The sequence below is a fragment of the Gorilla gorilla genome, chromosome 20, assembly GCF_029281585.2.
Source record: "Gorilla gorilla gorilla isolate KB3781 chromosome 20, NHGRI_mGorGor1-v2.1_pri, whole genome shotgun sequence".
Taxonomy (NCBI): domain Eukaryota; kingdom Metazoa; phylum Chordata; class Mammalia; order Primates; family Hominidae; genus Gorilla; species Gorilla gorilla.
In genome coordinates this window covers 15,845,134-15,857,500 of record NC_073244.2, presented here as the reverse complement: position 1 = coordinate 15,857,500, position 12,367 = coordinate 15,845,134, and the positions used below count along the sequence as shown (strand labels likewise).

General features: G+C 51.2%; 2 protein-coding genes and 2 pseudogenes across 9 annotated transcripts in view; 1 reads left to right on the top strand and 3 right to left on the bottom strand.

Annotated features, from left to right (window-relative positions):
- The window catches only part of LOC101152761 (large ribosomal subunit protein uL16-like), a 395-nt pseudogene extending 321 nt beyond the window's left edge, over positions 1-74 (bottom strand).
- The window catches only part of UBL5 (ubiquitin like 5), an 11,489-nt gene extending 10,079 nt beyond the window's left edge, over positions 1-1,410 (bottom strand). Inside the window, exon 1 of one of the 3 annotated variants that reach the window (XM_004059966.5) lies at positions 1,256-1,410. The gene's annotated coding sequence lies outside the window, so the exon portion shown is untranslated. The other 2 variants (XM_004059967.5, XM_063700989.1) reach the window with 2 other exon arrangements.
- LOC115931680 (uncharacterized) lies at positions 43-170 on the bottom strand (annotated as a pseudogene).
- FBXL12 (F-box and leucine rich repeat protein 12) lies at positions 1,168-10,008 on the top strand. 6 transcript variants are annotated; one of them, XM_019016239.4, is made up of 4 exons: positions 1,399-1,525; positions 1,662-1,734; positions 7,002-7,045; positions 8,557-10,008. In XM_019016239.4, exon 4 carries the CDS (start codon positions 8,557-8,559, stop codon positions 9,376-9,378), a length of 822 nt encoding a protein of 273 aa, XP_018871784.1. In that variant the 5' UTR covers positions 1,399-1,525; positions 1,662-1,734; positions 7,002-7,045; the 3' UTR covers positions 9,379-10,008. The 6 variants fall into 6 exon arrangements, with proteins under 6 accessions (XP_018871780.1, XP_018871784.1, XP_063557056.1 ...); XM_063700986.1 differs by lacking the exon at positions 7,002-7,045 and adding an exon at positions 5,932-6,136; XM_063700988.1 differs by having other exon boundaries at positions 1,487-1,551.
- Positions 10,009-12,367: the final 2,359 nt, after the last annotated feature.

Sequence of the window (12,367 nt, the reverse complement as noted above, 5' to 3'; positions counted from 1 at the left end):
TGTGGTAGTGCAAGGTCAGAAACATGAACATCCATCGGAAAGGCCTGTCTCCAAGGTCCCTTAGAGCAACCCATACAACCAACAGGCTGCGTACACTACCAAGGAAGCTGCTGTGTGCAGCCATTGCACACACACATTTTTATAGTTTCTTGGTGGACTTGCCAATTCAGAAAATATCTATAGTATCAATGAAAGTGAAAAATTCAACAGGTCCTTTGGCCACGATATTCCACTAATACAAATTTATCCTTGTGCGTAGACATCAAGCAGCATCATTAAGTAAAAAAATAGAGTTATCTGACTCTCTACCAAGCCATTCGCTCGGGGCCAGACCCACAGGCCTCGCCCCGCCTCAACCACGCCTTCATGGCGTGGTCTTCTCCCTGTCTCCGTCCCCCCCTCCCCACCTTCTGAGCGTCTCCATCGTTCCCCAGCCACGCCCTTGGCGCCTGGTCCTGCTGCAGCCTTGTTCCGCCCAGACCACATCTTCTCGGCTAGGTCATCGTCGTCAACCCCGCCCCCAAGGTCTCGCCCCGCCCCAGCCCCGCCTTCCAGCGGTTGTCCGAGCCTCTACCCGCCCTGCGAGTCTCGTCCCGCCCTAGCCACGCCCCCACGGCGTGGTTCTCGTCCGCAGCCCCACCTAGGCCTCGCCCCGCTCCAGCCGCGCCTTCCGGGCTTGATCCTCGCCCCACCCCAGCCACGCCTTCTGGACTTGGTCCTCGTCTCTAGCCCGCCCCCTAACCGCGCCCCAGCCCCGCCTTCTGGACTTGGTTCCGGTCTCTGGCTCCGCCCCTGAGCCTTGCCCAACTCCAGCGACGCCTTCCGGGCTTGGGCCTCGCCTCTAGCCACGTCCCCGGGTCTCGCCCCTCTCTAGCCACGCCTTCCGGACTTGGTCCCCGTCTCTAGCCCCGCCTCCGATCCTCGCCCCACCCCAGCCACGCCTTCCGGACTTGGTCCTCGTCTCTAGCCCCGCCCTCGGGCGGTGCCCCGCTCCAGCCACGCTTTCCGGGCTTGGTTCTCGTCTCTAGCCCCGCCCCAGGGCCTCGCCCCGCTCCAGCCTCGCCTTCTGGGCTAGGTCCTGGTCTCTAGCCCCGCCTCCGATCCTCACCCCATCCAAGCCACGCCTTCCGGACTTGGTCCTCGTCTCTAGCTCCGCCCCCGAGCTTCGCCTCACTCCAGCCCCGCCTTCCGGACTTGGTCTTAGTTCCCAGTCGCGGCCAAATCACGCCTCAGCCGCGTCCCGCAAGCCTCTTACTGCCTCAGCCACGCTTTCCAGGCTGGTTTCTGGTCCCCATCCGCGGCTGGTCCGGCCCTGGGACCGAATCACTTCCCAGCGAGAGGAAAGTCAAATTTCTCGACCGGCTACGGGAAGGTCGCGGCCGCCGCCCTGTCAGCCGCCTCGGCGCCCCCAGGAGGACCCCTCGGGTCTCTTTAACCGGAAGCGGAAGTGCGTGTCGGCGGGATCATGGCGACTTTGATTGAACTGCCGGACTCGGTCCTGCTCGAGATCTTCTCTTACCTCCCGGTACGGGACCGGATCCGCATCTCCAGGTGCGGCCCCGCCTCCGGGGAGAAGGGCAGGGCGGAGGGCGCAGCTGGCACCTGGAGATGCGATGTGGCCCGGGGCTGGGGTCGTTCTAACCGCGCGTCCCCTCCCCCAGGGTCTGTCACCGCTGGAAGAGGCTGGTGGACGACCGGTGGCTGTGGCGACATGTCGACCTGACGCTCTACACGGTACGCGCAGCTGGCCGGGCGGGCCTGGGCCGCGGTCGCGGTGCCCGGACCCCGAAGACCACCTCTCCCACCCTGGGACTGTGTGTCGGGGCCCGGGCTGGGGATTTAGAGCCAGGCGGTCCGGGGCCTATCTCGGCATCATCGCTTACCAGCTCCTCTTCGACCTCAGGGCCTCAATTTCCCCATCCCTGCAATGGGGATAAAGGACAGTACCTGCCTCACGGGGCTATTGTGGGACTTCACTGAGATCACGCAGGGAAAGGGCTTAGAACAGTCTGGCACATATTTATCATTCGATAAATGCTAATTTATGACTATGTTATCAAGTTTTTGTTTTGTTTTTGAGACAGAGTCTCGCTCTGCTGCTCAGGCTGGAGTGCAGTGGTGCGATTGCAGCCTCGACCTCCCAAGCTCAAGCGATCCTCTCGCGTCAGCCTCCTGAGTAGCTGGAACCACGGGCGCTCGCCACTACACCTGCTAATTTTTTATTTTTTGTAGAGACAGAGTCTCACTATGTTGCCCAGGCTGGTCTCGAACTCCTGGGCTCAAGTGATCCTCCCGACTTAGCCTCCCAAAGTGTTCAGATTACAGGCATGAGCCACAGCAACTGGCTCAAAACATTTATAGATATATTTGTTGCCCTTTTTGAAACTGTCTTCATAGATAATTGCTATTATAAAGTGGATTTGCACCCTTCCTTTTACGTTACTTCATATGTGTGTGTCCAAAAACAAGTATAGTATTAGTAATGTATTTCTAAACTTCAGGTAATGCTGTTCTACTATTTAGATAGTGTTCTACTTTTAAACAATTTTACTGTATATATCCATCTGTAACTCCCTTTAATACAGTGTTGCTTTTGAAGTTCTTTTTTTAAGGACAGAGTCTTGCTATGTTGCCCAGGATGGTCTCGAACTCCTGGACTCAAGCTGTCCCCCCCACCTCAGTCTCCCAAAATGCTGGGATTACAGGTGTGAACCACAGTGTCTGGCCTGATAATATGAAACTTTTTCTCAGTTGTTGAAACTTAGTTGTTGGTTTTGCGAGGAAAAGTTGATTTGTCCATTGGTTTTGTGTGCATTTAAAATTTTACCAACTTTAACTGCTACCCTTGTGAGTTACCATTCGGTGGCCACTATTCCTAGTCAATTTCTGCTGACCCATATGGGTCTAAATTTGACAAGGAAGATTTGATTCCTCTGTCAAAAGTAGCCCATAACATTTATGCTCTGCAGTTTATCTTTTTCTAATTTATTTTTTTGAGATGGATCTCACTCTGTCACCCAGGCAGTGGCAAAATCATAACATACTGCAACCTCCATCTCCTGGGCTCAAGCCATCTTCCTGCCTCAGCCGCCTGAGAAGATTCATTAAAACATGTTTCTTTCTCTCTTGGTTCATGATATGGGTTGGCTGTGTCCCCACCCAAATCTCAACTTGAATTCTATCTCCCAGAATTCCCACGTGTTGTGGGAGGGACCCAGGGAAAGTAATTGAATCATGGGGCCAGTCTTTCCCATGCTATTCTTGTGATAGTGAATAAGTCTCACAAGATCTGATGGGTTTATCAGGGGTTTCCTTTTTTGCTTTTTTCTCATTTTCTTTTGCCATCAACATGTTAAGAAATGCCTTTCACCTCCCGCAATGATTTTGAGGCCTCCCCAGCCATGTGGAACTTAAGTTCAATTAAACCTCTTTTTCTTCCCAGTCTCAGGTATGTCTTTAGCAGCAGAGTGAAAACAGACTAATACTGTAAATTGGTAGCGGTAAGTGGGGCGTTGCTGAAAAGATACCCAAAAATGTAGAAGCATCTTTGGAACTGGGTAACAGTCAGAGGTTGGAACAGTTTGGGGGGCTCAAAAGAAGACAGGAAAATGTGGGAAAGTTTGGAACTTCCTAGAGACTTGTTGAGTGACTTTGCCCAAAATGCTGATAGTGGTATGATCAATAAGGTCCAGGCTGAGGTGGTCTCAGATGGAGATGAGAAACTTGTTGGGAACTGCAGTAAAGGTGACTCTTGTTATGTCTTAGCACAGAGACTGATGGCATTTTGCCCCTGCCCTAGAGATTTGTGGAACTTTGAACTTGAGAAAGATGTTTTAGGGTATCTAGTGGAAGAAATTTCTAAGTGGCAAAGCATTCAAGAGGTGACTTGGGTACTGTTAAAGGTATTCAGTTTTATAGGGGAAGCAGAGCACAAAAGTTTGGAAAATTTGTAGCCTGACTATGTGATAGAAAAGAAAAACCCATTTTCTAGGGAGAAATTCAAGCCAGCTGCAGAAATTTGCATAAGTAGCAAAGAACCTAATTAGGACCATGGGGAAAATGTCTCCAGGCCATGTCAGAGACCTTCACGGCAGCCCCTCCCATCTCAGGCCTGGAAGCCCAGGAGGAAAAAGTGGTTTCCTGGGCCGGGCCCTTGGTCCCTGTGCTGCATGCACCCTGGGACTTGGTGTCCTGTGTCCTAGCTGCTCCAGCTGTAGCTGAAAGGGGCCAACGTATAACTCGGGCTGTGGCTTCAGAGGGTGGAAGCCCCAAGTCTTGGCAGCTTCCACATGGTCTTGAGCCTGCTAGTGCACAGAAGCCAAGAACTGAGGTTCAGGGCCAGGCACAGTGGCTCAAGCCTATAATCCCAGCACTTTGGGAGGCCAAGGCAGGCAGATCACTTGAGGTCAGGAGTTCAAGACCAGCCTGGCCAACATGGTGAAACCCCATCTCTACTAAAAATACAACAAATGCGTGGTGGCGCATGCTTGTAATCCCAGCTACTTGGGAGGCTGAGGCAGGAGAATCGCTTGAACCCGGGAGGCAAAGGTTGCAGTGACTCAAGATCGTGCCATTGCATTCCAGCCTGGGCGACAAGAGCGAAACTCCATCTCAAAAAAAAAAAAAAGGAATGGAAGTTTAGGAACCTCTGCCTAGATTTCAGAAGATGTGTGGAAATGCCTGGATGTCCAGGCAAAAGTTTGCTACAGGGGTGGGGCCCTCATGGAGAACCTCTGCTAGGGCAGTGTGGAAGGGAAATGTGGGGTCAGAGCCCCCACACAGAGTCCCTACTGGGTCACTGCCTAGTGGAGCTGTGAGAAGAGGGCCACTGTTCTCCAGACTCCAGAATGGTAGATCCACCCACAGCCTGCACCATGCACATGGAAAAGCTTAAGACACTCAACACCAGCCTGTGAAAGCAGCTGGGAGGGAGGCTGTACCCTGTAAAGCCACAAGGGGCAGAGCTGGCCAAGACCATGGGAACCCACCTCTTGCATCAGTGTGACCTGGTTGTGAAACCTGGAATCAAAGGAGATAATTTTGGAGCTTTAAAATTTGACTGCCCCACTGGATTTCAGACTTGCATGGGCCCTGTAACCCCTTTGTTTTGGCCAATTTCTCCCATTTGGAATGGCTGCATTTACCCAATACCTGTACTCACATTGTATCTAGGAAGTAACTAGCTAACTTTTGATTTTATAGGCTCATAGGTGGAAGGGACTTGCCTTGTCTCAGATGAGACTTTGGACTGTGGACTTTTGGGTTAATGCTGAAATGAGTTAAGACTTCGGAAGACTGTTGGGAAGGCATGATTGGTTGTGAAATGTGAAGACATGAGACTTGGAGGGGCCAGGGGTGGAATGATATAGTTTGGCTGTGTCCCCACCCAAATCTCAACTTGAGTTGTATTTCCCAGAATTCCCATGTGTTGTGAGAGGGACCCAGGGGAAATAATTGAATCTTGGGGGCCGGTCTTTCCCATGCTATTCTCGTGATAGTGAATAAATCTCATGAGATCTGATGGGTTTATCAGGGGTCTCCATTTTTGCTTTGTTCTCGTTTTCTTAAAATTTTTTTTTTTTGAGATGGAGTCTTGCTCTGTCGCCAGGCTGGAGTGCAGTGGTACGATCTCAGCTCACTGCAACCTCTGCCTCCTGGGTTCAAGTGATTCCCCTGCCTCAGCCTCCTGAGAAGCTGGGACTACAGGCACGTGCCACCACACTGAGCTAATTTTTTGTATTTTTAAAATTAATTTATTTTTCTTTGAGACAGAGTCTTGTTCTGCCGCCAGGCTGGAGTGCAGTGGTGCGATCTCAGTTCACTGGAACCTCTGCCTCCCGTGTTCAAGCGATTCTCCTACCTCAGCCTCCTTAGTAGCTGGGACTACAGGCACGCACCACCACACTCAGCTCATTTTTTTTTGTATTTTAGTAGAGACGGGGTTTCGTCATGTTGGCCAGGATGGTCTCAATCTCCTGACCTCGTGATCCGCCCGCATCGGCCTTCCAAAGTGCTGGGATTATGGGCATGAGCCACTGCGCCCGGCCTTCTTTCTCATTTTCTCTTGCCACCGCCATGTAAGAAGTGCCTTTCACCTCCTGCCATGATTTTGAGGCCTCCCCAGCCATGTGGAACTGTAAGTCCAATTAAACCTCTTTTTCTTCCCAGTCTCAGGTATGTTTTTATCAGCAGCATGAAAATAGACTAATACAGTTTGTATTACATGGGTATATATATGCAGGTATAAAAGGCAAATGTAAACATGCTTTCTGAAGGATTGATGATAAGCTATTTTCTTCAGTGAATAGAAGAGTTTGATGTAGAAACACCTTTTTGGCCGGGTGCGGTGGCTCATGCCTGTAATCCCAGCGCTTTGGGAGGCCGAGGTGGACAGATCACTTGAGGTCGGGTGTTTGAGACCAGCCTGACCTACATAGAGAAACCCTGTCTCTACTAAAAATACAAAATTATGGCCAGGTGCGTGGCTCATGCCTGTAATCCCAGCACTTTGGGAGGCCAAGGTGGTCGGATCACGAGGTCAGGAGATTGAGACCATCCTGGCTAACATGGTGAAACTGCGTCTCTACTAAAAATACAAAAAAAACGTAGCCGGGCGTGGTGGCACACGCCTGTAGTACCAGCTACTCGGGAGGCTGAGGCAGGAGAACTGCTTGAACCTGGGAGGTGGAGATTGCAGTGAGCCGAGATTGCGCCACTGCACTCCAGCCTGGGCGACAGAGCGAGACTCTGCCTCAAAAAAAAAAAAAAAAAAATTCGCCGGGCATGGTGGCACATGCCTGTAATCCCAGCTACTCAGGAGGCTAAGGCACAAGAATCGCTTGAACCCAGGAGGCAGAGGTTGCGGTGACTGAGATGGTGCCATTGCACTCCAGCCTGGGCAACGAGCAAAACTCCGTCTCAAAAAAAAAGAAAAGAAAAGAAACACGTTTGTAAGCACACATAAAGAATATGTTATTAGACAATTTTCCTTTTTCCATTAGGCCCTATGATGCCAAGTAGAGAAATCCAGCAATAAAAGGCAGATGTAAGCATGCTAACTTTTTCTTTTTAAGATAAAATGTACTTAGAATGAAATGCCCAGTGCGGTCAATTATATATATTTTTTATTTTCTACTAAGTCTAACTTCCCAGGGTTGATTTTTGCAGCTTCCACTGTACCAGGCTTTGATATATTTTTTTTTTGAGATGGAGTTTTGCTCTTGTTGCCTAGGCTGGTGCAACGGCACGATCTTGGCTCATCGCAGCCTCTGCTTCCCAGGTTCAAGCGATTCTCCTGCCTCAGCCTCCCAAGTAGCTGGGATTACAGGCGTGCACCACCACACCTGGCTAATTTTGTATTTTCGGTAGAGACGGGGTTTCTCCATGTTGGTCAGGCTGGTCTTGAACTCCTGACCTCAGGTGATCTGCCCGCCTTGGCCTCCCAAAGTGCTGGGATTACAGGTGTGAGCCACCGTGCCCAGCCTTTTCATTTGTTGTTTTGTTTTTTTTTTTAACATAGACCTAATTTACTCTGGGTAGTTTTCGGCTTTTAAAATTTTATTCTGTGTTGCTTATTTCTACTGGAGGTGATCATTAAGAAAGGGGTAAAATATCAATGGGTTGCTCTGCTCTTTTTCTTAGTCCAGAAAAAACGGTAAAAATTTATTGCTAAAGATAGATTCTGTTAGTATTTTTTTTTCCCCTACCAGATTTATCCTTTTTTTTTTTTTCTTTTTTTTTTTTTTTTGAGACAGAGTCTCACTCTATCGCCCAGGCTGGAGTGCAGTGGTGCGATCTCGGCTCACTGCAACCTTTGTCTCCTGGGTTCAAGTGATTCTCTTGCCTCAGCCTCTTGAGTAGCTGGGATTACAGGTGCTTGCCACCACGCCCAGCTAATTTTTGTATTTTTAGTAGAAACATGGTTTCACCATGTTGGCCGGGCTGGTATTAAACTCCTGACCTCAAATGGTCCATCCACCTCAGCCTCCCAAAGTGCTGGGATTACAGGCATGAGCCACTGTGCCCGGCCCCTACCAGATTGATTCTAAGTGGCCGAGTGCAGTGGCTCACGACTGTAGACCCAGCACTTTGAGGGGCTGAGATGGGAGGATTGCTTGAATCCAGGAGTTGGAGACCAGCCTGGACAACATAGCAAGACCTCATCTCTACTAAAAATCACAAAAATTAGCTGGGCATGTGTCACAAGTCCCAGCCACTTGGGAAGCTGAAGTGGGAGAATCACTTGAGCCTAGGAGGTCCAGGCTGCAGTGAGCCATTATCTCACCACTGCACTGTAGACTGGGTGACAGAGCAAGACCCTGTCTCACGGAAAAAAAAAAAAAGATTTGTTCAAAGCCCTAGCAGGCAAGATGGTGCACTCAAACCATCTGGTTGAACCTGGGGAGGTTGAACCTGGGGAGGAGACTGGCTAGGGAAGGGCAGAAGCCCAGCAGGGCACCAGAATCCCCCACCCCGGGGATGTGTGTCTCCAGCTCAGCAGGGGCCTTGGAAGCTCCATACCTCTCACTCTGTCACCCCAATCTCTGGCTCTTACAGATGCGACCTAAAGTCATGTGGCACCTCCTTCGAAGGTACATGGCATCCCGGCTCCATTCCCTGCGGATGGGTGGCTACCTGTTCTCTGGCTCTCAGGCCCCCCAGTTGTCCCCTGCTTTGTTGAGAGCCCTGGGCCAGAAGTGCCCCAACCTGAAGCGCCTCTGCCTGCACGTGGCCGACCTGAGCATGGTGCCCATCACCAGCCTGCCCAGCACCTTGAGGACCCTGGAGCTGCACAGCTGCGAGATCTCCATGGCCTGGCTCCACAAGCAGCAGGACCCCACCGTGCTGCCCCTGCTCGAATGCATCGTGCTGGACCGCGTCCCTGCCTTCCGTGACGAGCACCTGCAGGGCCTGACGCGCTTCCGGGCCTTGCGCTCGCTGGTGCTGGGTGGTACCTACCGTGTGACCGAGACAGGGCTGGATGCTGGCCTGCAGGAGCTCAGCTATCTGCAGAGGCTCGAGGTGCTGGGCTGCACCCTGTCTGCCGACAGCACCCTGCTGGCCATCAGCCGCCACCTCCGAGATGTGCGCAAGATCCGACTGACCGTGAGGGGCCTCTCTGCCCCTGGCCTGGCTGTCCTGGAGGGAATGCCAGCCCTGGAGAGTCTGTGCCTGCAGGGTCCCCTCATCACCCCAGAAATGCCCTCCCCCACTGAAATCCTCTCCTCCTGCCTCACTATGCCCAAGCTCAGAGTCCTTGAGCTGCAGGGGCTGGGGTGGGAGGGTCAGGAGGCGGAGAAGATCCTGTGTAAGGGGCTGCCCCACTGTATGGTCATCGTCAGGGCTTGCCCCAAAGAGTCTATGGACTGGTGGATGTAACTACTCCACCTGCCCTTGGGACCCATCCCAGTTTTCATCGTTGAACCCCAGACCCTTTGAGCAGCACCTTGAAGAGGGCAGATAATCAGACTTGAGGAAACTGAAAGCCCCAGGTTGAGAGAACAGAGGCCTAGGGACCTCCAGACCATTGGAATCACTGTTTGCCAGCTGTGTGGCCTTGGTCATATCATCAGCCTCTGGGAAGCCTAGTTCCCACATCTGGAAATAAGGATGATCATAGCTACCTCATGGTTACATTGCAAAGCCTTACTCTAAAAGCTCCCAGCCTCCAGAGGCTGTCAATGAAGAGTCACCTTCATGGTCGTCCTCAGGAACAGGACGGATAAAGAAGGGGTGGGGTTAAGACTCAGGGGCACCCGAGGGTCTGAGCCCCCTTATGAGTACCCAAGAAGGACTGTCTATGCATGCACACCCACAAGCCTATACACCATTTATATACCTACATGCACGCAAGAGACGCGGAGAGATAGGCAATGCAGACTCGTGATTCAGTGATCGATATGCTCATAAAAGTGCTCAATTATATTTTCTGTATTTTGTATGCTGTATTTTCCAAGACGTATATTATTTTGCTATTAAAGAAAAAAATCATTTTTTTTTTCCCGAGAAGTATTCAGTTTATTCATTCAACCAATCTTTCTTGAGCTTCTGCTATTTTGCAGGCACTGTTCTAGGTTCTGGGAAACTGGGCCACCACAGTGAACAAAACTGACAAGACCCTGCCCTCGTAGATCTCACAGAGGAGAAGACAGGACAACAAACAGGTAAGCCAGTCTATGCTTTAATTTTTTTTGTGTGGGGACAGAATCTCACTCTGTCACCCAGGCTGGAGTGCAATGGTGCGATCTTGGCTCACTGCAACCTCCGTTTCCCAGGTTCAAGTGATTCTCCTGCCTCAGCCTCCCGAGTAGCTGGGATTACAGGCACCCGCCACCACGCCCAGCTAATTTTTGTATTTTTAGTAGAGATGGGGTTTCACCATGTTGGTCAGGCTGGTCTCAAACTCCTGACCTCGTGATCTGCTCGCCTCGGCCTCCCAAAGTGCTGGAATTACAGGTGTGAGCCACTGCGCTCGGCCACCATGTTGTAATTTTGGAGACTCTGAGCCAGTACACCAGCATCACGTGATGGAGGCATACTTGCATGGTTGAGTGAGCAGGGCAGGCCTCTGTGCTGAGATCTGAGAGGTGAAGAGAAAGCAAAGATCAGAAGAGCTAGGGCAGAAGAGGAAAGGCCAGCACTGCTAAGATGAGAATGAACTTGGCATTTTCCAGAAACAGAAAGAAGGTTGTGTGGCAGAGTGAGCAGGGGGAAGAGCTGTCGAACGTGAGGTCAGGGCTGGGCATGGTGGCTCACGTGTAAACCCAGCACTTTGGGAGGCTGAGGTGGGTGGATCACTTCAGCCCAGGAGTTTAAGGCCAACCTGGGACATCTGAGGCAAGTGAATCACTTTGAGTTCAGGAGTTCGAGACCAGCTTGGGCAACATGGTGAAACCCTGTCTCTACAGAAAAAATTAGCCAGGTGTGGTGGTGTGCATCTACCCAGCTGGTATCCCAGCTATTCAGGAGGCTGAGGTGGGAGGATTGCTTAAGCCTGGGACTCGGAGGTTGCAGTGAACTGTGATCACCACTGCACTCCAGCCTGGGTGACAGAGTGAGACCCTGTCTCAAAAAAAAAAAACAAAAGGAGATAATGGGGACAGGAGTGGGCAGGGCCTCGCAGGTGGCTCAGGCTTTAGGGGTTCAGTAAGTAACACCACCTTTTCCTGCCTTTCGAGTCTGAACCACTTGAAAGATGCAGGTGTCAGATTGTAAGTGTGAGCGCCTACCCGTGAGATGAGCGTTGCTGTGTGTGGCTAAGCCCCGGCTCTGTGGGTTCATCGCCTGCTCAGCAGGCCCAGGTGCCTCCTCTGGTGCTTAGAGCCAGGTTGGAGAAGAGGGCTGAGCTGGGTACACTTGGTTTCTTATTCCAAGCTTACCCATCAGAGAAGAGCCAGAGATGTTCCTCCCATGCTCTTCCCACTCAGAGTTGCAGTAGAAATTCCTTCTCTTTCTGTCTCTCTCTTTTTTTTTTTGAAACGGAGTCTTCATCTGTTGCCCAGGCTGGAGTGGTGCAGTGGCGCAATCTTAGCTCACTGCAACCTCTGCCTCCCGGGATCAAATGATTCTCCTGCCTCAGCCTCCTAAGTAGCTGGGAATACAGGCGTGTGCCACCATGCCCGGCTAATTTTTGTATTTTTAGTAGAGTCGGAGTTTCACCATATTGGTCAGGCTGGTCTCAAACTCCTGACCTTGTGATCTGCCCACCTCGGCCTCCCAAAGTGCTGGGATTACAGGTGTGAGCCACTGCGCCCAACTTTTTTTTTTTTAATAGAGATGGGGCCAGGCACAGTGTGTCCCATGCCTGTAATCCCAGCACTTTGGGACACCAAGGCGGGAGGATCATCTGAGGTCAGGAGTTCGAGACCAGCCTGGCCAACATGGTGAAACCCCGTCTCTACTAAAAATACAAAGATTAGCTGGACTTGGTGGCACATGCCTATAATCCCAGCTACTCAGGAGGCTGAGGCAGGAGAATCGCTTGAACCCTGGAGTGGGAGGTTGCAGAGAGCCGAGATTGTACCACTGCACTCCAGCCTGGGCAACAGAGAGAGACTCTGTTTCAAAAATAAATATAGATAGATAGATATGAGGTTGCAGAGAGCCGAGATTGTGCCACTGTACTCCAGCCTGGGCAACAGAGAGAGACTCTGTTTCAAAAATAAATATAGATAGATAGATAGACAGACAGATAGATAGATAGAGACAGGAGTCTCCCTATGTTGCCAAGACTGGTCTCGAACTCCTGGGCTCAAGCCATCCTACTTCAGCCTCCCAAGTAGCTGGGACCACAGGAATGTGCCACCACACCTAGCTACTTTTTATTTTTTGTAGAGATGGGGGTCTCACTGTGTTGCCCAGGCTGGTC

Coding starts and splice junctions, on each gene's coding strand:
- FBXL12 (XM_019016235.4), top strand. CDS start 1,466: ATGGCGACTTTGATTGAACTGCCGGACTCGGTCCTGCTCGAGATCTTC. Junction 1,552..1,661: donor GACCGGATCCGCATCTCCAG/GTGCGGCCCCGC, acceptor CCCCTCCCCCAG/GGTCTGTCACCGCTGGAAGA. Junction 1,735..8,556: donor TCGACCTGACGCTCTACACG/GTACGCGCAGCT, acceptor TGGCTCTTACAG/ATGCGACCTAAAGTCATGTG.